This window comes from Oncorhynchus kisutch, linkage group LG23 (assembly GCF_002021735.2).
Source record: "Oncorhynchus kisutch isolate 150728-3 linkage group LG23, Okis_V2, whole genome shotgun sequence".
Lineage (NCBI taxonomy): Eukaryota > Metazoa > Chordata > Actinopteri > Salmoniformes > Salmonidae > Oncorhynchus > Oncorhynchus kisutch.
This window is the reverse complement of record NC_034196.2, coordinates 24,007,385-24,033,349: the sequence shown is the minus strand read 5'-3', so window position 1 is coordinate 24,033,349 and position 25,965 is coordinate 24,007,385. Positions and strand designations below refer to the sequence as shown.

The window sequence follows — 25,965 nt, the reverse complement described above, 5'->3', positions numbered from 1 at the left end:
GCTGACCTAATGGCGATCCTCCCTGTTCTTTGGAGTATACGCCTGATTATAGACTGGGAACTCTCATTAGTAGTGAACACAAGGAGCTTCGTGTTTGATTCGAAATATATGGACATAGCTACTATCTAGCTAGCAAGTTGGCTAGGTACACGTCTACTGTACAGATGTCAACTGGTTCACTTGTTAAGCCAGCTAGCTAATTCATTATCCTGAACTGCCAGGGGTAACATTGTGTACATATCAAGTAACCTGTTGGTTGTTGACAGTTGCTATCCCTTAAGAAAAAACGTTGCAATATAACTGCAGTTAAAGAGCTATATAACTGCAGTATAATGCAAATACTGCGTCCCAGTTTTGTTTTTAACTGCAGTGATTTTGCAGTGTAACTACTGTTACAGTGCAGTACACTGCAGTTACTACGTCCAAAATACCACAGTCTACTGCAGTTACTGCCGTTTCAAAACTGCAATCTTTTTTTGTAAGGTATGGGTTAATGTGAAATTGTTGTCAATTAGCCATTTTGACAACTAGCTTGATAGCTAAACCCATCAACTGTAGTGGAGACAGCCAGTTGTCAACTTTATGAACTCTTGTTGCTTGTCCATGAGGCCACACCATGCAGAGGAAATGCATTGGATTATTTGATATTTCTGGGGTGTCATTGAGAGCACAGGAACACCTACTTGTGTACAGACCTGTCAAAGATTAAATGGGAGAAAAACTGTTTTGCCCGCCACAGGGTTCTCCTGGCATTTCCATGATGCTGAGAGCCCTACTCCTCACAAGCCTTCTTAGCTGGGCCAATGGCCAAGAAGGTCTGACCATGTTACCTGAAGAAAAGTCCAAAATCAGGTGAAATAAAAACTGTGTATGATCACACACTCCAGTATTACCCAATGCCCACCTCTACTGAGTGGCAAAGTCCATACTAAAAAGATGAAGGGACTAAATCATTAAACACACCATCACTATCTATCCATCCACTTGTCTGTTAGAAATGACTTGGTTATGTTGATTTTGTATATTTCTTTCTGTTACAGGGACCAGATTGTTGAGATGTTTGATCATGCCTATGGCAGCTATATGGTAAGTCTGTGTCTGACCACATAATTGCCACTTTCAACTACACTAAGCAAAGTTGAATGTTTCAACCTGTAGCTATTGTTGTCCATCTGTATTACTGACCATGTCAGGGCATGCTGCTGTTTATGGTTTCCAGTATTGCAATATTTTTTTTATGGCAAAACAAAAACGCAAAGTAAAGAACTTTTTGGTCCTTTAATGTTATGTTAAATATTGTGTACTAGAGCTTGGAAAATATATAAATGTGACTCTGGATGACATCATAATGCTGTTTGTTTCCAACATTATGGCTGTTTTCCTGAAGAAGTCAAATCCGCTTGGTGTTTTGTTTCCTTGCCACAATTTTAACAAATATCGCAATACTGGTATCGTCCCAGCCCTAGTTAATATTATGTTACTGCTCAAACAGCCTCTCTAACTTGACTGTGTGCCATACACTCGGCCTATACTTCTAAGTTCAAACCCGTGGAGACTGCTGAGGGGAGGACGGCTCATAATAATGGTTGGTATGGAATGGTATCAAATGTGGTTTCTATTGGTTGATACCGTTCCATTGACTGCATTCAAGCCATTACTATGAGCCGTCCTCCCCTCAGCAGCCTCCGCTGATTCAAACATTTAAACAAATGTTCCTCCTATTGAGTATGTGTACCGTACCCTGACTGTAGCCCCGTGCCCTGATTCTGCCACAGAAATATGCATACCCAGCGGACGAGCTGATGCCTCTGAGCTGCAGGGGGAGGGTGCGTGGCCTGGAGCCCAACAGGGGAGACATCGATGACTCTCTGGGGAAGTGAGTATAACTGTATGGAAAGCCTCCTCACAACATGTGGTTTCTCTGCGTTTAGCCTTTATGGTGATTTTAGCTGTTCATCGGCTTACTTTTGTACTCAAAGGGGTCTCTTGATGTATAGAGAGAGACAGCCACTCAGCCAACTCGGTCTCACAATGGATTCATTATGTGTCTGTTATGTCATCCCCTGCACTGGTGGAGGGATGGGGGGCTAGGTAGAGAAAGATGTCCCATGTTTTTCAATATGTAATTTTCATAGGAAAAGGAAATGAATTGAGGTGTGTTGTGAAATCATGTGGGGAAAACCTAGCCTATATTATGAAAATACAAGGAAGGAACAAATCAAGGGAATCCAACCTCTCTCTGATTCTTCCTTAAGACCTTGTAAAACACACTTAACTTGGAAACACAATAGACAATGAGACTACATGGTGAAGCTGACATGGTGCAGCATCCAGATCCTCTGCTGTGCACTGCAGTATGCCATCCTCCTGACCTGGGTCATATTTATTAAGCACCAAATGGAAGAAAATGACTGAAACTGTTGTAAATATTTGCTATGGTGTGCTCTGATTCAGAGGGGTTCGGTTAAATGTGGAAGACACATTTCAAAGGTACATTTTGAATGCATTCAGTTGTGCAACTGACTAGGTATCCCCCTTTCCTTAATGAATATAGCCCTGTTTTCTCTCTTAGGTTCTCCCTCACACTGGTCGACACCCTGGATACTTTAGTGGTGAGTGTCTTATCCTGTCTGTCTGGCTGTAAGTTTTTGAATCAGCTATAGGAACACTGATGTCTATAGAGAAATCAATGAGCAAATGGGATCCATTGTCCTGACAACCCCTCAGAGCCACACACATACAGTCAATGGCAGTATATTAAATGATTAGTCCTTCTTTCTTGCGGTTCTGGAAACCTTAGCAAAAAATAATTGAAATGTAGTAATTCACAGGAATTATTCAAATAGCTGTGTTTTTAGGTAAGTCTTTTTTTGCCTAAGTATAGAAATACTTATTTATTCTGTCTATTACCCTATTAATGCATTTGTTTTGTGCATGTGTCCAGGTGTTGAACAAGCTGGATGAATTTGAGGATGCAGTTAGGAGGACTTTGAGGGATGTCAGGCTGGACAATGATGTGGTGGTGTCTGTGTTTGAGACCAACATCCGAGTCCTGGGGTACGAACCTATACAATGCATTGTCTCACTACTACACAGAGCTTCACCAAGATTGTATACGATACTGGTCCAAATGTCTTACTGACTTTATGATAAAATAACTATATGACTTCATAATATAGGGCTGACAGTATTTTTATATTGAGATGAATGGTAAATTGTCTGGGCATTGCCACATGCTCACCACACCATCATCTTGCTCTCCCTACAGAGGCTTGCTGGGGGCGCATGTGATGGCTGACATGCTCCGTCAGCGGGGGGAGAGGATGCAGTGGTACAGAGATGAGCTGCTCCACATGGCCAAGGAGCTGGGCCACAGACTGCTGCCTGCCTTCAACACTACCAGTGGCCTTCCCTACCCCAGGGTAACACACCTCACTCAGTCTCCACGCTTCTGGTTTTCTCGGGACCCCTGGGTGCAAAACCTTGTTTATCAGAACTTCCACAATGTCACATGAACGGAAAAGTACCAGATGCAGGTCTAACCGGACTTGTCCAGTCAAATATGAATAGAGGATTAAAAGTGATTCAAGATCGTAATAAGACTACAAAGCTATCTGACAATATGCATGTAGTACATTCAATATACTTACTTCTTGTCTGTTTGTTTCCAGGTAAACCTGAGGTATGGGGTCCTTAACCCCCTGTCACGCACAGGCACTGAGTCAGACACCTGTACAGCCTGTGCAGGCACCATGATTCTGGAGTTTGCTGCTCTCAGTCGGCTGTCTGGGGAGGCTGTGTTCGAGGTACATTAGTAATTCCAGTAATAATCGATAGTGTCTTGTATTTATTGGCCAGTGTGTATGAAGATGATAACCCTGTGTTTCTGTTTTTCACAGGTGCATGCTAGGAAAGCATTGGACGTCCTGTGGGAGAAGAGACAGAGAGGAAGTGACCTTGTGGGCACCGTCATCAATATCCACAATGGAGACTGGGTCCGCAGGGGTGAGCCAAAGATCCACTGTCACACACTCGGCCATGCAGAAAGTAGAGGTCGACTGATTCATCGGAATGGCTGATTAATTAAGGCCGATTTTCAAGTTTTCATAACAATCGGTAATCAGCATTTTTGGACACCGATCATGTCTGATTACATTGCACTCCACGAGGAGACTGCTTGGCAGGCTGACTACCTGTTATGCGAGTGCAGCAAGGAGCCAAGGTAAGGTGCTAGCTAGCATTAAACGTATCTTGTAAAAAAAAAAAATCAATCTTAACATAATCACTAGTTAACTACACATGGTTGATATTAATAGTTTATCTAGCTTGTCCTGCGTTGCATATATTCGATGCCTGTTAATTTATCATTGAATCACAGCCTACTTTGCCAAACGGGTGATTTAACAAGCGCATTCGTGAAAAAAGTACTCTCGTTGCACCAATGTGTACATAACCATAAACATCAACGCCTTTCTTAAAATCAATACAAAAAAAGTGTATATATTTTTAAACCTGCATATTCAGTTAATATTGCCTGCTAATATGAATTTATTTTAACTAGGGAAATTGTGTCACTTCACTTGCGTTCTGTGCAATAGAGTCAGGGTATATGCAGCAGTTTGGCCACCTGGCTCATTGCGAACTGTGTGAAGACTATTTCTTCCTAACAAAGACAGCCAACTTCACCAAACGGGGGGTGATTTAACAAAAGCGCATATGCGAAAAAAGCACAATCGTTGTACAAATGTACCTAACCATAAACATCAATGCCTTTCTTAAAATCAATACACAGAAGTATATATTTTTAAACCTGCATATTTAGTTAAAATAAATTAATGTTCGCAGGCAATATTAAACTAGGGAAATTGTGTCACTTCTCTTGCGTTCATTGCACGCAGAGTCAGGGTATATGCAACAGTTTGGGTCGCCTGGCCGCCAACTCATTTGCCACCATTTTACATAATTATGATATAACATTGAAGGTTGTGCAATATAACAGCAATATTTAGACTTATGGATGCCACCCGTTCTATAAAATACGGAACAGTTCCGTATTTCACTGAAAGAATAAATGTTTTGTTTTCGAAATGATAGTTTCCGGATCTGACCATAGTAATGACCTAAGGCTCATATTTCTGTGTATTATTATAATTAAATCAATGATTTGATAGAGCAGTCTGACTGAGCGGTGGAAGGCAGCAGCAGGCTCGTAAGCATTCATTCAAACAGCACTTTACTGCGTTTGCCAGCAGCTCTTCGCAATGCTTCAAGCATTGCGCTGTTTATGACTCCAAGCCTCCAAGACTTCAACTCCTGAGATTAGGCTGGCAATACTAAAGTACCTGTTAGAACATCCAATAGTCAAAGGTATATGAAAAGCAAATGGTATAGAGAGAAATAGTCCTATAATAACTACAACCTAAAACTGGCTAGGCCACTCCAGGACCTTGAGATGCTTCTTACGGAGCCACTCTTTAGTTGCCCTGGCTGTGTGTTTCGGGTCGTTGTCATGCTGGAAGACCCAGCCACGACCCATCTTCAATGCTCTTACTGAGGGAAGGAGGTTGTTGGCCAAGATCTCACGATACATGGCCCCACCCATCCTCCCCTCAATACAGTGCAGTCATCCTGTCCCCTTTGCAGAAAAGCATCCCCAAAGAATGATGTTTCTACCTCCATGCTTCACGGTTGAGATGGTGTTCTTGGGGTTGTACTCATCCTTCTTCTTCCTCCAAACACAGCGAGTGGAGTTTAGACCGAAAAGCTCAATTTTTGTCTCATCAGACCACATGACCTTCTCCCATTCCTCCTCTGGATCATCCAGATGGTCATTGGCAAACTTCATACAGGCCTGGACATGCGCTGGCTTGAGCAGGGGGACCTTGTGTGCGCTGCAGGATTTTAATCCATAGTGTATTACTAATGGTTTTCTTTGAGACTGTGGTCCCAGCTCTCTTCAGGTCATTGACCAGGTCCTGCCGTGTAGTTCTGGGCTGATCCCTCACCTTCCTCATGATCATTGATGCCCTGTGAGGTGAGATCTTGCATGGAGCCCCAGACCGAGGGTGATTGACCGTCATCTTGAACTTCTTCCATTTTCTAATAATTGCACCAACAGTTGTTGCCTTCTCACCAAGCTGCTTGCCTATTGCCCTGTAGCCCATCCCAGCCTTGTGCAGGTCTATAATTTTATCCCTGATGTCCTTACACAGCTCCCTGGTCTTGGCCATTGTGGAGAGGTTGGAGTCTGTTTGATTGAGTGTGTGGACAGGTGTCTTTTATACAGGTAACGAGTTCAAACAGGTGCAGTTAATATACAGTGGAGAACAGGAGGGCTTCTTAAAGAAAAACTAACAGGTCTGTGAGAGCCAGAATTCGTACTGGTTGGTAGGTGATCAAATACTTATGTCATGCAATAAAGTGCAAATTAATTACTTAAAAATCGTTGTTTTAGATTCTGTCTCTCACAGTTGAAGTGTACCTATGATAAAAATTGCAGACCTCTACATGCTTTGTAGGAAAACCTGCAAAATCGGCAGTGTGTCAAATACTTGTTCTCCCAACTGTATACACTGCTCAAAAAAACAACACAATGTAACTCCAAGTCAATCACACTTCTGTGAAATCAAACTGTCCACTTAGGAAGCAACACTGATTGACAATAAATTTCACATGCTGTTGGGCAAATGGAATAGACAACAGGTGGAAATTATAGGCAATTAGCAAGACACCCCCAATAAAGGAGTGGTTCTGCAGGTGGCGACCACAGACCACTTCTCAGTTCCTATGCTTCCTGGCTGATGTTTTGGTCACTTTTGAATGCTGGCGGTGCTTTCACTCTAGTGGTAGCATGAGACGGAGTCTACAACCCACACAAGTGGCTCAGGTAGTGCAGCTCATCCAGGATGGCACATCAATGCGAGCTGTGGCAAGAAGGTTTGCTGTGTCTGTCAGCGTAGTGCCCAGAGCATGTAGGCGCTACCAGGAGACAGGCCAGTACATCAGGAGACGTGGAGGAGGCCGTAGGAGGGCAACAACCCAGCAGCAGGACCGCTGCCTCCGCGTTTGTGCAAGGAGGAGCAGGAGGAGCACTGCCAGAGCCCTGCAAAATGACCTCCAGCAGGCCACAAATGTGCATGTGTCTGCTCAAACGGTAAGAAACACTCCACGAGGGTGGTATGAGGGCCCGACGTCCACAGGTGGGGGTTGTGCTTACAGCCCAACACCGTGCAGGACGTTTGGCATTTGCCAGAGAACACCAAGATTGGCGAATTCGCCACTGGCGCCCTGTGCTCTTCACAGATGAAAGCAGGTTCACACTGAGCACATGTGACAGACTTGACAGTCTGGAGACGCCGTGGAGAACGTTCTGCTGCCTGCAACATCCCCCAGCATGACCGGTTTGGCGGTGGGTCAGTCATGGTGTGGGGTGGCATTTCTTTGGGGGGGCCGCACAGCCCTCCATGTGCTCGCCAGAGGTAGCCTGACTGCAATTAGGTACCGAGATGAGATCCTCAGACCCCTTGTGAGACCATATGCTGGTGCGGTTGGCCCTGGGTTCCTCCTAATACAAGACAATGCTAGACCTCATGTGGCTGGAGTGTGTCAGCAGTTCCTGCAAGAGGAAGGCATTGATGCTATGGACTGGCCCGCCCGTTCCCCAGACCTGAATCCAATTGGGCACATCTGGGACATCATGTCTCGCTCCATCCACCAACGCCACGTTGCACCACAGACTGTCCAGGAGTTGGCGGATGCTTTAGTCCAGTTCTGGGAGGAGATCCCTCAGGAGACCATCCGCCACCTCATCAGGAGCATGCCCAGGCGTTGTAGGGAGGTCATACAGGCACGTGGAGGCCACACACACTACTGAGCCTCATTTTGACTTGTTTTAAGCACATTACATCAAAGTTGGATCAGCCTGTAGTGTGGTTTTCCACTTTAATTTTGAGTGTGACTCCAAATCCAGACCTCCATAGGTTGATACATTTGATTTCCATTGATCATTTTTGTGTGATTTTTGTTGTTGTCAGCACTATGTAAAGAAAAAAGTATTTAATAAGAATATTTCATTCATTCAGATCTAGGATGTGTTATTTTAGTGTTACCTTTTTATTTTTTTGAGCAGTGTGATAAATCGTCCGATTAATCAGTATTGGCTTTTTTTGGTCCTCCAATAATCGGTATCGGCGTTGAAAAATCATAATCGGTTGACCTCTAGCAGAAAGCACACTCGCCCTCACCTTCACACATAGTCAACCACTCTCTCATTTAAAGTAAAAATTTAGCAGTAGGAACAAACATTTTATCACCTCGCATCATGTGATGACGCATCGTCCCACTCAGTTCCTTTATATACCATTTAGTCACTTCCGATACTACGAGTTTGGTTTTGAATATGTGTCTCTGCCTGTTTTGTTATCTACATTAGCTCAGTCAGGTCCTATATTAACAGTATCTCCCCCCTCTCCCTTCCTCTGTGTATCTTCAGACAGTGGTGTGGGTGCTGGCATTGACTCCTACTATGAGTACCTAATGAAGGCCTACATTCTATTGGGAGACAACGTTTACCTGGAGAGGTTCAACACTGTGAGACTCTACTGTACTATCACCAGCTGCAGATATATTGCAATATATTGCTCTATGCTTGTAGATAACACTCCAAATTCTCAGACACCATTTACATTTGAATTTAAAATGCTACCTGCATCCAGATTGCAGAACCAGACACCAAAAAAGACATGTTCATTTCAAATGCTCTGAGTTCAGATTAACTGTGGTCAGATAGAAGTCAGATAAAACAAGATGTACATTAGTATGACGTGTAAACGGGGTCTCAGTCACATCACTGATCTAACCCCCCATATCAAAACACATCATGCATAATGTAGGTATCTTGTAGTGACCCCGGCTGTCTGTTGTCTCCTACAGCATTACAGCGCCATCATGAAGTACATCAGCCAGCCTCCGCTGCTGCTCAACGTGCACATGCACAACCCCACGGTGAGCGTCCGCAGCTGGATGGACTCCCTACTCGCCTTCTTCCCCGGCCTGCAGGTAATTCCCATAACACAGCCTCTCATCGCCACTTGTCAGGGTTATGGTTAGCCCCCCTGCCTCTAATAATATGACATAGGATGCATCCCAAATGGCATCCTATTCCCTATACAGTGCACAACTTTTTTTTATGGGCCCATATGGTGCTATTTGGAATGCAAATATGACATAAGTGAACAATGAGACCCTCTGTTTGTATCATGACATCATCATGACCACATCTCTTTCCACTACAGCAGAAGAACGTTCTCTGGATTGTAGGTTGAGTTTCTATAGTTTAAGTGGGTTGAATGATCAAGTATACGCTCTGAAAGGGAATTGTTCATAGTAAAGACTGCCTTATCAACCTCTTCACTATAGGTTTTGAGAGGAGACCTGAAACCAGCCATAGAGACCCATGAAATGCTCTACCAGGTCACCAAGCAACACAAGTTTCTCCCTGAGGTCAGAAAAAGTGACATTTGAGTCCAGAGGATAATATCTGCTCTCAGCTCTGCTTGACTGCATGGTATTCCTCACGTTGCAGGCTTTCACCACGGAGTTCAGAGTTCATTGGGGTCAACACCCTTTGAGGCCAGAGTTTGCAGAAAGCACCTACTACCTCTACAAGGTAATGCTGTTCCTGCTGTGAAAAGCCAACGTGCATAGTAATGGTGTACCCTGAACTGTTTGAGAGAGGGATTGGGAATGGGATAAACCATGTTTTCCCTTCCACAGGCCACAGGTGACCCCTACTACCTCAGAGTGGGCCAGTCCATAGTGGAGAAGCTCAACGCTCATGCCAGGGTGCCTTGTGGGTTTGCAGCTGTGCAGGATGTCCGCACAGGGACCCACGAGGATAGGTAGGGGAACACAGTGAAACATATGGGTTCAAATCTGAAACCTCAGGTCATCTCCACTGATTCCTTTTCACTACAGCCTTCAACTGTGCTATTTCCAATATTACTAATGGATATGTTGGTCTTTAGCAAGAGAGCTCAAATGACAGTGTCACGTGACCCATTATTTGTTCTGTTCAAGTGATTTCAAACATTCCCTTTCTCTTTAGGATGGACTCATTCTTCCTAGCGGAGATGTTTAAGTACCTGTACCTTCTGTTCTCTGAGAAGAATCAGCTTCACTTCGACATCGACGAATACATCTTCACCACCGAGGCCCACCTGCTGCCTGTCTCCCTGTCCACTTCACAGCCCCCCTGTCGGGGCAACAACACGGTGAGGCTCAGTCAGTTACCAACAGTTGTGTTATGGTCAGAGGAGCTGAAACTGATTTGCCATATGGTGTCTATTTGAACCAGCTGTCCAGTTATGAACGTGTGTTATGGTCAGAAGAGCTGAAACTGATCCGCCATTTTGTGTCTATACGTTCCAGGAAGCGCCTACTGCCGTGGAGGAGGACCTGTTCACCTACTCGTGCCCCAGCACCCAGACCCTGTTCCCCAACAACCCCTCCTTTGCCAAGACCATAAGGGACAGCTACAAGTACCTGACTGGGGTGGGCCGGGCTTTCCACGCGTCACCTGACAGGTGTGTCTGTGTTGTTGTTGTAAATAGCTGCACATTCACTAAGATTTATTTTTTTCTTCTTTCAATTTTCCTTCTGTTACATCCTTTGTGTTAACCCCGGCATCCCAAAATTATACAACTTGAATAAACGCTTGGAGGGAAGGATGACATCAGTGGTGTAGCCTACTGGCAATACTGATATCACTTATTATTGATATCTACTGTACATAGCGCATTGATGTGAATCGCACTGCTGCTCTCTCATTTAGCTATTTGCACCTTACGGATGGATTGTGGTTGATGTGGATGGCTGTTCACAAATGTGTAGGCCTATGTGTATTTTAACACGTATAATGGTTGAATTGAATGAGTTTAACTACCTATCAATCATTGTTTTTTTGCAACCAGTGGACAGCCAATGAAAAATGCTCTCTTGCAACAGCTTCATAGTGTGGTTTACAGCCTTTGGAATAGAAGTTTGAGGGAGTTCCTCCGTTCTAAACTTCTCCAGTCCATACTGTTAAAGTAGTTTACTTTAAGAAGAGTGGGGCTTTTATTGCTCAATCTAATTTGTGCTGATAAAAACAATCCAAAGACCTAACGGACACATGCTTAAACTCTCACACTTTTGATAGACTTTAAACATATTATCGAGATATGAAAGTGTCACCATAAAAAACAGACAAAAGGCCAATAGCAAATGCAACATATGGCATTACATTTTCACATGCAAATGGCACTTTTCTGTAGTTCTCAAAGCGAGCCATTCCATGAGAGCAGCTTCTTTTTTTCAACTCTAAGCAATGAGCCCAATCAATCCTCCATGACAACAAAATCATAAACAACAGAGTAGGCTTATAAATCCTTAGTTGTTGGGTTATGCTCAGGTAAAACAATTTGGGTAATCTATATTTCATATTTCCAAGTCCTTTTTTGTGGATCAAGGGATATTAAATTGATTGGAAGGACTGGAAATGTAAAGATATGGCATTATTATATGTAGTAGAAAATGATGGGCTAAAAAGCCTACATAACCAACACATAAAGGAAAATGAAACATCCATTTATGGCCAGCTATGTAAACTCTAACATTGATTTATCCTACTATAGATGTAGTTCAATTGGTAATATTCATTTTTGGCTTTATATTACCTCTTAAAGGAAAATCCCACCCAAAACCACACATTCCTACAATTTACAGTGTTAAATAACATTGTGACAACAATATCTTCTGTGAACAAATGATTCATGTTGTTGTTATTATAAGGTATAACGTGAAAATCATTGTTGTAATCTGCAGCTCACACCGACTACAAAACCCACAATCCAATTCTCCATGGGTTGGCTGGCTAGCTAGCAAATGTAGCTACACACAATAATACCAAAGTCTATATCAGAATGTGTATTAGGTAGTTAAGTGTAAAAGGGCCTAAACAAACTCCACTATAAATATAGGAGTCTACAATCTCACTATGTTTAAACTGCAGATCGATGTGCCTCGCAGAGTGTAATCTGACATGCAATGGCCAGGCATCCGCACCATGCAATGCACCCTGGACTGAAGAGGCAGACAAATAGGAGAAATATGGTGGACCCTCTGTTAAATTACACATTTCTTGAGGTCAGACTATCGCAAAAATATGATCAATGACTCGTTGGAAAGAAGACAACCTCCCGCGTTTTGACATCTGCCAGTGTTGTAATGTAAGATAGATGTTTTCACAATCTAAAAGTCGTAATATTAACTCCCAGCGTAGTGATAGCGGCTTCATCGCAGTGCTACGTCACAGACTGGGTAATCCAGACACGTCACAGGGGCTACAAAACTGAAGCGTCCGTTTAGAATGTTTTATCACCACCAAATATGGTAGTGAGAGGAAGTCCAGTAGTGGGAGAGGATGGAACTAGGTGAAACTGGGACGCTTCAGTGCAAAAGCTCAATACATTTCTGTTCCCAAAACTAGAATATGTTACGAACACAGTGCACGAAGTTTTCTTTTAATAGACTTGACGATTTGCCAAAGTTGTTGAAAAGGACGTTGTTTAGGAGTGCAAGGTTGAATTAAGTTTGTGCACATGATCACTTCAGAGGAGGCGTTCGCTAATGGAAATATGCAAATATTTCTACAACGCACCAATAGGATATCAATAGCTCGTGCTTGTTCTGCCCACTGCTTCATTTGCTCCCACTGTAAACGACACAGATGAACCATCTTGAGTTAGTTATAAATACTTCATACCAGCCAAATGTCGGCCTCCTTCAACGACAATAGCTCAGATACAGAGTAATGATCCCGGGAATCGATACAACATTGCTCAGAGATGGGAAAAAAAACAATATAATGTTCAAAATGGGTGAGTCATTTTTAAGGGGAAAGTAACTGAAAGTAATCAGATTACGTTAGAGCTTGGGTAATCCAAAAGTTACGTTACTGATTACAATTCTGGACAGGTAACTAGGAACTAACGGATTACATTTAGAAAGTAACCTATCCAACCCTAATGTGGAGTAATGACTGAGGATTCCGAGTTTTCACATGCTCCCCTGATTTAAAAAAACATATGTACTTTATCTGCCGTCTTAAGGAAAACTAGTTTGAAAATTCTAACATACAAAATGTATTTTACATTTTGTATGTTTCTGAACATTGCACCATGCTGCCTTGTTGACAATATGACCAGGCAGCACAGATGACTATTTGATTTGAGAGGGGCCTCCCTCACCGCTTTTGCCCGGGGTCTACCCCAGTTCATCTTAATCAAATTCCCTATCTGATGATTGTGTGTGTGTTTGCAGGGGCATCGAGCTGCCACTTCACGACCACGGTATGGAGCCAGTGGAGTTTCTGAGGAGCATGGGCATCTCCCTCACCCCACTGAATGAAGCTGGGGCAACAGAGACACATGGGGTAAGATGATTGAGCAGCTTATTTATCAATAGCACTCTATTGCCTCTAAGGTTGCATCCCAAATGACACCCCTTTTCCTATACGGTGCACAATTGTGACCAGAACCCTATGGTCCATGGTAAAAATTAGTGCACTATATAGGGAATAGGGTGCAATTTGGGATGTGACCTAGCATTCTATTGTTAGCAGGGCAACATTACCCTGTTTCCCTCATGCTCCTGTGTAATTCATTTCACCAATGTCTTTCTTTTAATGAGGCACATGAAGGTGTTTACAGGGTGAAACTGGTGGCAGAGGTGACCCAGACCCCAGAGGAGGAAGTAGTGCCCCTCATCGTTCAGCTCATATCCCCCCCATATCTGGGTAGAATGGTCCTGACTGCTGGACCAGCCAAGTTTGGAATGGACCTAATCAAGCAGGAGCACGGGGTGAGCTTTCTTGAATCTTGCATTTATTTGTATTTGCTTTATATGTCACACAATATTGATAAAAGACAAACATGCACCTCCTAGTCCCCTTAAATGTATCACCCAAAGACTCTAATTTAAATATTTACCCATGTCAGCATTAGTTTTGGATATTTCTGGAGCTCTTTGGAAGTCTGCATGTGTCACTACTGTATGGAGTATTTACAGGAATCTCTCCTCCCTTCTCTCACTCTCCTCTCCCAGGTGAAGGGCAGCATCGTGAAGACCTCTCCCTACACAGCGTGTGGGCCCATAGAGAATGCTCAGGAGCTGAGGGGGCACATTGCCCTTGCACTGCGTGGCGACTGCATGTTTGCTGCCAAGGCCCGCAGGCTACAGGAGGCGGGGGCTATCGGAGTCATCTTCATAGGTGAGGGAAAAAGTCTCACACACAAATTCTGCCTCTCTCTCTCTCTCTCTCATATTACACCCACACAGTCCATAATATCAGGACACAGCCTGTTACTCTGCTGTAAGGGTCAGGAGCTTAGGGAAAGAGTTTAGTGGGGCTTAACCTAGTTTGAGAAGGCCATGTTGGTCTGCATTGTTAGTGCACTACTGTCTACTGTAACTACTTACAATCACTCACTTTTTTGTGTGAGTTTACAGTAGTTCTGTGTTTGACCCTTCTAAGTTAGTCCCCTAACAGGCTTTGATTGATATGCCATTCCTTTTTTCATTCATGTCACTCACGAGCCTTCCCTCAGGGATGCAAACTAGTCACCTTTCGTTTTGAATCCAAAATAGGTGACCTACGTGTAGATCTGACAAAAGTTTTGGAGGGAGGGGTTGGATCACTACTGACTGTAAGCAAACGAGAGATGCACGTTTGGAGCAATACTCGTGGCCGTAGGCTCAGCCAATCGTTCACATAACGACAGAATGCAGCGCACCGTAACTGAAGAAAGAGGAGACAGCCAATTGACTAGTTACAGCATCACTGGTGGTCAAGTGTACTTCACGAGCTGTAACCGAAAAACATTTGGGAAGTTTGAGGTGAGGGAGAATGTGTGGTGGAACAAGTATTAGCATTGTTAAGTATCTTGCTAGCTGGATCGAAGTCTCCGTTAGCCAGAGTAATGTTGAGCAACATTAGCCAATTTAACTGATCAAATAACTGAGTTTATCGTGTGACGGCCAACGTTAGCTAGCTAACGTTACAACATCAGATTAGATATCATTATTAACCTCTTGAGACTCTAGGGGCAGTATTTCATTTTTGGATTAAAAAATAATCCTGTTTTAAACAAGAAAATGTTGTCGTGAAAAGATGCTCGACTATGCATATAATTGACAGCTTTGGAAAGAAAACACTCTGACGTTTCCAAAACTGCAAAGATATTATCTGTGAGTGCCACAGAACTGATGCTACAGGCGAAACCAAGATGAAACTTCAAACAGGAAGTGAGCAAACTTTTCGAGGCGCTGTTTTCCCTTGTCTCCTTATATGGCTGTGAATGCGCCAGGAACGAGCCTAGACTTTCTGCCGTTTCCCCAAGGTGTCTGCAGCATTGTGACGTATTTGTAGGCATATCATTGGAAGATTGGCCATAAGAGACTATATTTACCAGGTGTCCGCCCGGTGTCCTTTTTCGAAATTGGTGCGTAATCTTCAGCTGCAAGCATTCTTCCATGTGATTCAGAGGAGCAAGCAGACTTCCACGAACGATATATCATCGAAGAGATATGTGAAAAACACCTTGAGGATTGATTCTAAACAACGTTTGCCATGTTTCAGTCGATATTATGGAGTTAATTTTGAAAAAAGTTCGGCGTTTTGATGACTGAATTTTCGGGTTTTTTTGGTAGCCAAATGTGATGAACAAAACGAAGCGATTTCTCCTACACAAAGAATTTTTGGGGAAAAACTGAACATTTGCTACTGAGTCTCCTCATTGAAAACATCCGAAGTTCTTCAAAGGTAAATGATTTTATTTGAATGCTTTTCTTGTTTTTGTGAAAATGTTGCCCGCTGAATACTACACTAAATGCTACGCTAGCTATCAATACTGTTACACAAATGCTTGTTTTGCTATGGTTGAAAAGCATATTTTGAAAATCTGAGATGACAGTGTTGTTAACAAAAGGCTAAGCTTGAGAGCTAGCATATTTATTTCATTTCATTTGCCATTTTCATGAATAGTTAACGTTGCGTTATGGTAATGAGCTTGAGGCTGTATTCACGATCCCGGATCCGGGATGGCTAATATAACCTAACCAATTCGCTCTAGTATTAACTGGTATACGGCTCTTTGTCGTTCCTCAAGTTATAACGCGTTAGTTGCTTACTGGACCCTGGCAATCTGTGTGAAACTAGTTAACTAGCTAACGAACTAACCACGATCTGTTAACTAATTTAGTTTTCCCTCTACAGTATGTGGTTGAATATCAGAATGTGAATGGCTCCTCTTTTCAGTTCGCTGCAGTTAGCGACTGTAAAAAAAACAGTTTTATCTCCATCTCTTCATTCAAAGAGCTCTTTGTAAGTGTCCAATCATGGACACTTAATGACAGTTGTGGCTGCTTTGTGTGATGTATTGTTGTCCCTACCTTGACCTTTGTGCTGTTGACTGTGCCCAATAATGTTTGTATCAAATTATAAAGCCCTTCAGCTGATGTAAAATCATTTAAGGGATCAATACATTTCTATATTGCTTCCCCAGTATCTGCATGAACCATCAGCCCAAGTGTTTTTGTTGACCCTGCTGGACAGAAAGAGGAGGAGGAATCAGAACACGCGGCATTCAAATTCAGGTCTTAGTTATTCCAACCGCACCAATGTGTGCACTGCGCCCGACCTGCCACAGGAGTCGCTAGTGCGCAATGAGACAAGGATATCCCTACCGGCCAAACCCTCCCTAACCCGAACGACGCTAGGCCATTTGTGGGTCGCTCCATGGACCTCCCGGTCGCGGCTGGCTGCGAACCCAGAGTCTCTAGTGGCACAGCTAGCACTGCGATACAGTGCCCTAGACCACTGCGCCACCCGGGAGGCCTGGGGCAATAGTTTTTCATCTAAACCAGCCCTTTTTTACTGGAGTACACTAACTCCTAACTGGGGATCTTTTCTTGACACATAGTAGCAGTTTACCAGATAAGAAGTGAAGATCAAAAAGTAGATTGTTGTAAAGGTGTATTACGTCTTGTGCTGGCCCCATTGTCATATCCATTCTGGATTCTGAGTGGTAAAATCATAGCTGAAAAATGCCTCTTATGTATGTGTATACATTTTCTCCCAAGACAGAACTGCCAAAGGGGGTGGAGTTTCAATCTACTGCAGAGTTCTGTAATGCTATCCAGGTCTGTGCCCAAACAGTTTGAGCTTCTACTTTTAAAAATCCACCTTTCCAGAAATAAGTCTCTCACTGTTGCCACTTGTTACAGACCCCCCTCAGCCCCCAGCCCCCTGGACTCCATATGTGAATTAATTGCCCCCCATTTATCTTCAGAGTTTGTCCTGTAGGTGACCTAAACTGGGATATGCTTAACACCCCAGCCATCCTACAATCTAAGCTAGATGCCCTCAATCTCACCCAAATAATCATGGAACCTACAAGGTACAACCTCAAATCCGTAAACTCGGGCACCCTCATAGATATCATCCTGACCAATCTGTCCTCTAAATACACCTCTCCTGTCTTCAACCAGGATCTCAGCGATCACTGCCTCATTGCCTGCATCCGTAATGGGTCCGCGGTCAAACGACCACCCCTTATCATAGTCAAACTAAAACACTTCAGCAAGCAGATTCCTTCAGTAGAGGATGCCTGGTTATTCTTTAAAAGTGCTTTCCTCACAATCTTAAATAAGCATGCCCATTCCAAAAATGTAGAACCATGAACAGATATAGCCATTGGTTCACTCCAGACCTGACTGCCATTGACCAGCACAAAAACATTCTGTGGCGTACCGCATTAGCATCGAATAGCCCCCGCGATATGCAACTTTTCAGGGAAGTTAGGAACTTATCCGCAAACTCAACAGCCTTGGTTTCTCAAATGACTGCCTCGCCTGGTTCACCAATTACTTCTCAGATAGTTCATTGCGTCAAATCGGAGGGCCTGTTGTCCGGACCTCCGGCAGTCTCTATGGGGGTGCCACAAGGTTCAATTCTCGAGTCGACTCTTTTCTCTGTATACATCAATGATGTCGCTCTTGTGTCTGGTGTTTTTCTGATCCACTTCTATGAAGATGACACCATTCTGTATACTTCTGGCCCTTCTTTGGACACTGTGTTAACTAGCCATTCAACTCTCCTTCCGTGGCCTCCAACTGCTCTTAAATGCAAGTAAAACTAAATGCATGCTCTTCAACCGATCCCTGCCCTCACCTGCCCGCCCGCCTAGCATCACTACTCTGGACGGTTCTGATTTAGAATATGTGGACTACAAATACCTAGGTGTCTGGTTTGCACCCCAGTATCTCTACTTGCACATCTATCACTCCAGTGTTTATTTGCGAAATTGTAATTATTTCTGTGTTGTTGTTTGTCACACTGCTTTGCTTTATCTTGGCCACGTCGCAATTGTAAATGAGAACTTGTTCTCAACTGGCTTACCTGGTTAAATAAAGGTGTTCTCAACTGGCCTACCTGGTTAAATAAAGGTGTTCTCAACTGGCTTACCTGGTTGAATAAAGGTGTTCTCAACTGGCCTACCTGGTTGAATAAAGGTGTTCTCAACTGGCCTACCTGGTTGAATAAAGGTGTTCTCAACTGGCCTACCTGGTTGAATAAAGGTGTTCTCAACTGGCTTACCTGGTTGAATAAAGGTGTTCTCAACTGGCCTACCTGGTTGAATAAAGGTGTTCTCAACTGGCCTACCTGGTTGAATAAAGGTGTTCTCAACTGGCTTACCTGGTTGAATAAAGGTGTTCTCAACTGGCCTACCTGGTTGAATAAAGGTGTTCTCAACTGGCCTACCTGGTTGAATAAAGGTGTTCTCAACTGGCCTACCTGGTTGAATAAAGGTGTTCTCAACTGGCCTACCTGGTTGAATAAAGGTGTTCTCAACTGGCCTACCTGGTTGAATAAAGGTGTTCTCAACTGGCTTACCTGGTTGAATAAAGGTGTTCTCAACTGGCTTACCTGGTTGAATAAAGGTGTTCTCAACTGGCCTACCTGGTTGAATAAAGGTGTTCTCAACTGGCCTACCTGGTTGAATAAAGGTGTTCTCAACTGGCCTACCTGGTTGAATAAAGGTGTTCTCAACTGGCCTACCTGGTTAAATAAAGGTGTTCTCAACTGGCCTACCTGGTTGAATAAAGGTGTTCTCAACTGGCCTACCTGGTTAAATAAAGGTGTTCTCAACTGGCCTACCTGGTTGAATAAAGGTGTTCTCAACTGGCCTACCTGGTTGAATAAAGGTGTTCTCAACTGGCCTACCTGGTTAAATAAAGGTGTTCTCAACTGGCCTACCTGGTTGAATAAAGGTGTTCTCAACTGGCTTACCTGGTTGAATAAAGGTGTTCTCAACTGGCCTACCTGGTTGAATAAAGGTGTTCTCAACTGCCTACCTGGTTAAATAAAGGTGTTCTCAACTGGCCTACCTGGTTGAATAAAGGTGTTCTCAACTGGCCTACCTGGTTGAATAAAGGTGTTCTCAACTGGCTTACCTGGTTGAATAAAGGTGTTCTCAACTGGCTTACCTGGTTGAATAAAGGTGTTCTCAACTAGCCTACCTGGTTGAATACAGGTGTTCTCAACTGGCTTACCTGGTTGAATAAAGGTGTTCTCAACTGGCCTACCTGGTTGAATAAAGGTGTTCTCAACTGGCCTACCTGGTTGAATAAAGGTGTTCTCAACTGGCCTACCTGGTTGAATAAAGGTGTTCTCAACTGGCTTACCTGGTTGAATAAAGGTGTTCTCAACTGGCCTACCTGGTTGAATAAAGGTGTTCTCAACTGGCTTACCTGGTTGAATAAAGGTGTTCTCAACTGGCCTACCTGGTTGAATAAAGGTGTTCTCAACTGGCCTACCTGGTTGAATAAAGGTGTTCTCAACTGGCCTACCTGGTTGAATAAAGGTGTTCTCAACTGGCTTACCTGGTTGAATAAAGGTGTTCTCAACTGGCTTACCTGGTTAAATAAAGGTGTTCTCAACTGGCTTACCTGGTTGAATAAAGGTGTTCTCAACTGGCTTACCTGGTTGAATAAAGGTGTTCTCAACTGGCCTACCTGGTTGAATAAAGGTGTTCTCAACTGGCCTACCTGGTTGAATAAAGGTGTTCTCAACTGGCTTACCTGGTTGAATAAAGGTGTTCTCAACTGGCCTACCTGGTTGAATAAAGGTGTTCTCAACTGGCCTACCTGGTTAAATAAAGGTGTTCTCAACTGGCTTACCTGGTTGAATAAAGGTGTTCTCAACTGGCCTACCTGGTTGAATAAAGGTGTTCTCAACTGGCCTACCTGGTTGAATAAAGGTGTTCTCAACTGGCCTACCTGGTTGAATAAAGGTGTTCTCAACTGGCCTACCTGGTTGAATAAAGGTGTTCTCAACTGGCCTACCTGGTTGAATAAAGGTGTTCTCAACTGGCCTACCTGGTTGAATAAAGGTGTTCTCAACTGGCCTACCTGGTTGAATAAAGGTTCAATAAAAAATCAAATACATTTAAAAAACCCTGTATGTGGGAATGTCCATCCTACATGTAGTGTTGGTACATGGAATATTCCTCAACTGCATAGATCATAAATTGCTATTGCAAATAGAAGTATTATGTTCAACAACTGACATTTTCAGATATTATTTTGACAAACACACTTTGTTGCTTACAATTCATTCTCTGTCATAGATTTGGTGGGCACTGTCATCTGTGATCTTTGTGATCTTTCTTTAAGCACGTACTGATGAAACTGTCACTTAATTATTTTTTTCTTAGTCTACACACGCTCTACATTTATTCACTCTGTGAGGGTTGGATCCTATATGCTACTTTTATTATTGTCCTGTAAATGGTTCAGTGCCTATAATTTAGGCTGTGTGTAGAATGGGCATAAAGGAAATTAACTCTACTACTAGATTATAGTGGTTGATATTAATGACGAAAGGAGATACCTGTCTCTCTCCTATTGTGTACTGTAGTTAAATACTGTGGGAAAAATAAAAAATAAATGGGAAAATAAGTACTTAGAACTACCAATTATTATAGATAAATATTAAAGAAAAGGGTACACACACTGAACTGAACCCATAAAATTGTCAAACTAATATTAATTTCTAACAATATAGAAGAGACATAACTAGAGGTTATGCAATATGGGTGTATATCCACTACACGCTAATTAGGTGTGTAATTGACATGACCAAGGAGCTATTGAAATTTAAAACTATGAAAATTGTACATTACACCGTGTGATTTTACAGTACACAAACAAGTGTGCAATATAGAAGGGTACATTCTGCACCATGTTTGAAGTCACTAGGTCACATGACCAAGGGGCTATTGAAATTTTACATTTTGAAAAATTAATGTAAAATCTTGTGAGATGAAAATGGACAAACTAGAAGGTGTGCAATATAGAAGGGTAGTCGGTGGACATTCTGAACCTTGTTTGAAGTCATTAGGTCACATGACCAATGAGCTATTGAAATTCGAATGTAACATTTTTTTTAAAGTCTGTGCTTTGTTTACGCTCCCTAACGAATTCAACTAGGAATACAAAATGCTGCTCACATTTCCATATGTTTATTAGCTTTGGAACGCGAATTAATGTCCAAATCGTGAAAATAAGACCTGTGCAATGTTGCGCGCAATTTTTCCAACATAATGACACTTATTTGGAGTCTGTGGCTCAAGTGGTTTGAAAGCGCGAATATCCGTTGAATATCCAACTTGAAACTGTCTTTACCTCGGTGCTACCATATTGTTGCTACCATGCTGTGTTGCTGCCTTGGTATGTTGTTGTCTTAGGTCTCTCTTTACGTAGTGTTGTGTTGTCTCTCTTGTTGTGATGTGTGTTTCGTCCTATATAGTATTTATTTATAGATAGATATTTTTTTATCCCAGTCCCAGCAGGATGCCTTTTGCCTATTGGTAGACCGTCATTGTAAATAAGAATGTGTTCTTAACTGACTTGCCTAGTTAAATAAATAAAAAGGAACACCACACACGTTCCCTCTTTCTCAATACAGTGGATAAAAGGGGTATGCCAGGTGTTACTCTCTGCCTGAAAGAGATCCATTATGCCAACGGGTATCATGCTCTGCTGGCACATTGTAGAACAGATGTCCACAGGCAGAAAGTGTACAATGTAATAATGTGCTGTGTAGCCCAAAGATATTGTTTTTGTTGTGTTGAACTTGACAGTAACACGTATGTGTGAGTGAGGGTGATTGTCATTTTTGAAACTCATTGAACATTATTTTTGCACACATGTAGCCTTGTGGCCACTATAATAGAGCAAAAATAGAATGCCTGTTTGTTTCATTCTATTAAACAATAGAATGTGTGTGTGGTCACAAGCATTCTATTATAAATGCTGTCATGGCTAACTGCAATATTAGTCGGGGGTTTTCTCAAGATTTGAGTGTAGTAAAGTCTAGGCAACAATTAACATTGGATTGCTTCCCTACAAAACTCAATTTCCCATGTTTCACCGTCCCTCCTAGACCACCGGGAAGGGAGTAACAGTGCAGAGACGCCCCTGTTCCAGATGGTGGGAGATGGAGGGTCCACGGCTGACATCACCATCCCTCTGGTTTTCCTGTTCAGCCAGGAGGGGGCGCTGCTCACCTCTGCTCTGGAGGATCACAGCAACGTAGATGTACTGATGCTGCCCAAGGAGAGACAGCTAGGTAAGAGAGGGGGCTTGTGCAAAGCCTGTGGTCTAGCGGTCAGTCACATATAATGCTCCCCACCGAAGACCAGGGTTCAATTACCGCATCTATGCTTCCTGCTGTTCTCCAATTTGCTTGTCTCCTCATCTGTCGCCAACAGTCTAAATAAAGTGTAAAATGTAATAAATCAAATTTAAAAAGTGGCAGCCTGGATATGAGGATGAAGGGTTCTAAATTTAGCAAAGGTCAAACAGCCCAAAAACCTCACTCCATGTTTCATTCTGAACTTTAGTATCGTTTTTTGGGGTTCAATGACAAAACCACTTCTGTAACTTAAATGCTACATGTTTGAGGTGTAACAGATTACATGTTTTCCACTTACACTGTCTTCTTCGCTCCCTCTGTCCCCGTCTTTCTCTTTCTTGTTCTCTCTCTGATCACTACTCCAGACAAAGCAGATAAGCCCCTGGGGAAGATGAACATCAAGTTCCGCCTGGCAGAAGAGGGGGAGCTAGAGAAGGGGGAGGCCAGAGGCCCCACCCTGAAGTTTGTCCTGGAGAAGGGAGAGGTGGTGTTGGAGGAAGAGGAGTACAGACAGCAAGGAGACAGCTGCTTAACACCTGGAGGCGATCATGTGCTGTGTTCTTATGGACAGACTGCTGCCTCGCCCCCTTCCCACAGCCCCAACGACCCCAATACAGACCCCGGATCTCAGGACAGTCGGGTTCCTCAATCCCCTCCCACTGACCACAAGCCCTGGGCTCCCCAGCACTGATCCCTGGTCAGTGTCTATAGGCATGTTGCTGTGCCAAAAGAGAGCCCTCACTGCCTTGAAGCACGCTCGGGACTGGACTGAATTGATCGTTTTAACCAAGAGGGGAGCTTAGTATGACAGTCAATCCCACTGACTCACTCACTCTCCCTTCTCTTATAGTTAATCGTTATTGGGACTGCAGTATGTATTCATGTATAGGAAGGGATGGGCATTGGGCAGGGGTAGTGCTACACAAACATAGCTTGTTAGTCCTACCTTGCTACTGTAGCCTCATCCCCAGTTGTATTGTGGTGATGACATATATTTAGTCAGATGCTTGTAAGAGAATTGATGATGTGCACATTTCAGAGAAATAGCTGAGGTAAGTGGAGGAGGGGATATTAGGCTGATATAGGGCACCTTTGTCTGAAGCCTTGTGTTTGAGTCTCTGTACTGTAGGCTAGATTGTGTTGAGCTACTGCAATGATGAGGGGATTTCTTTATTGTCCCCTGTACCAAGATGGTGTCCTGTCAATACAGTGATGTGTGTTAATTTCCACATTGTGGCAAGTAGTGCTTTTTGAAGAGATGCGTTATCTCTCACAAGAATAACAAACTATAATGATTTTCGATAAGGGGCCAATTTCAGTGAACTGATGACTTCAGTCTTATTTATTTTGTACTGGTAAATCAGGGAATTTTAAGAGTGAAAAATACTTGAATGTGTGTGATCGTTACTACACTACCGAATCAAGACCTTGTATCGACCTTAGTCTTGCAAATTCCATTTTTCAAATGTCAGTTGGTTATTATTAAAGGTAGACTCGGCGATACACGAAGTAAACATCATATCTGGCCGATATCCGTAACAACTAAGACCGTTTAAGTGCCAAACTAAACTTCTCTGCTGTTTTGGATCCGTAGCTACCATGTTGTAGCAGTGTGAAGCACACCAGTGCATGATATGCAGATACTGTGTGAGAAGAAGGTCTTGCATTGCAGTTAACTCAATATCTGCGAAGCTGCTCATTGCAACTTTAAAACGCTGAGTCTACCTTTAAGTTCACGCCAATGCCTCTTCTAGGTCTTTATCGGATGGTTTTAGCTCTAGGTTTGTACTCTTCCTGTCTTCACCACTGCCACCAGAGTCTTATAATGCCATGCACTTTGGTACATGGGCATCTTCCTACTAGAGCTATTGTCATGGTGGGGCCACACCCAGGGACTGCTCCTCAAACAGCTCACAGCACACTAAACAGTGTGTCTGTTTGGTGTCTCATTGCAAACAGCCTTTGTATGATTGTCTGTATGGACCGTTTAAAAACATCAGACTGTTCCATTGTTTTCTTTTTTCTCTTTCCATTCATCTTTCTTTTTGCAGTGTGAGATTACCTAGGCATGAATGTGTCTGTGTGTACCATACAGCCATAACAGCCATAACGTTTATATGTGTATGGTCAAATGCAGTCACTCACATCTGCGTATTTTATCATTCATTCCTGAGTCTCAATTTTATCTGCCAGATGTTGAATAATTTTTGCATGGGTTTTATGTGTAATATATAATTTTAAGGTGTAAAAGTGGGTTATATTCCAAGGATCCCTGTGTGAACATGGGAATGGTTTGTAAAGAAAAACAGTGTTTTGTCATGAGTGTATTCCAAACAGTTAACAGTGTAGTAGACCGGTCATTGTTGCTGCTCACATTTGAAATCTTATTCCAACATTGCCATCTATATAGATGTGTATTCAAGGAAAAGTCTACCTGTATACATCTATGGCATCTATGACCATTACTCTCCACTCAGAGAGGAAAGCGCCATGAGACATTAAATATAGGTTGACTTTTTTGATATTTATTCTGCAAATATTATTTGCCTTTTGGAAATGTTGATAGGAATAGCTGAAGCTCCTAAAAGTGCCAAAGTGATTAATGCTGGTAACACGGTATCAGATTCTAATGTACTTTGTATTTTGTGAAGATTCTTTGAGAGCTGAAGCAACTTGATCTTGTCAATAAATTAAGAATCATGATCTCAGTTTTTCATTTAAGTTCAGTAGCCTACTTGTTTTACTGCTTTATTGTGAGGTTTGGAGACTGATAAAATCATTTTCTTTCAGGGGAGAGTAGATGGGTGGGCATATAATGCGAATGTCTATCAACCCAAAGGCTGAGTGTTCAAATCTCATGGACAACTTCAGCGTTTTAGAAAGTTAGGAACATCGCAAATACATAACTTTTTTGCTGCTTTGCAACTACTTAGCATGTTAGCTAACATTAACCCTACCTTATCCTCTAACTCCTAGCCTAGCTAACGTTAGCCACAAAAAAATGCTATTTGTAAAGTATCATACAAAATGGATGATGGATATCCACAAATTAATATACTATACGAAACGTAACATATACTAAATGGATAGTCCTGGATTTAGTTTTACTATGTCATGTCTACCCCTGGGTCCAGGTTATGTAAACGGCTACTCCTATTACTCTGGTGATA

The 25,965-nt window shown here is 42.8% G+C and overlaps 1 protein-coding gene across 1 annotated transcript; it reads left to right on the top strand.

Annotated features, from left to right (window-relative positions):
- Position 1: 1 nt before the first annotated feature.
- LOC109868039 (ER degradation-enhancing alpha-mannosidase-like protein 3) lies at positions 2–25,498 on the top strand. The gene is made up of 20 exons (XM_020457436.2): positions 2–852; positions 1,041–1,086; positions 1,776–1,876; positions 2,573–2,612; positions 2,945–3,057; positions 3,269–3,422; positions 3,672–3,806; positions 3,900–4,005; positions 8,492–8,589; positions 8,932–9,057; positions 9,418–9,501; positions 9,584–9,667; positions 9,775–9,899; positions 10,106–10,271; positions 10,429–10,583; positions 13,360–13,471; positions 13,729–13,899; positions 14,143–14,308; positions 22,544–22,729; positions 23,161–25,498. Exons 1-20 carry the CDS (start codon positions 710–712, stop codon positions 23,484–23,486), a joined length of 2,637 nt encoding a protein of 878 aa, XP_020313025.1. The 5' UTR covers positions 2–709; the 3' UTR covers positions 23,487–25,498.
- Positions 25,499–25,965: the final 467 nt, after the last annotated feature.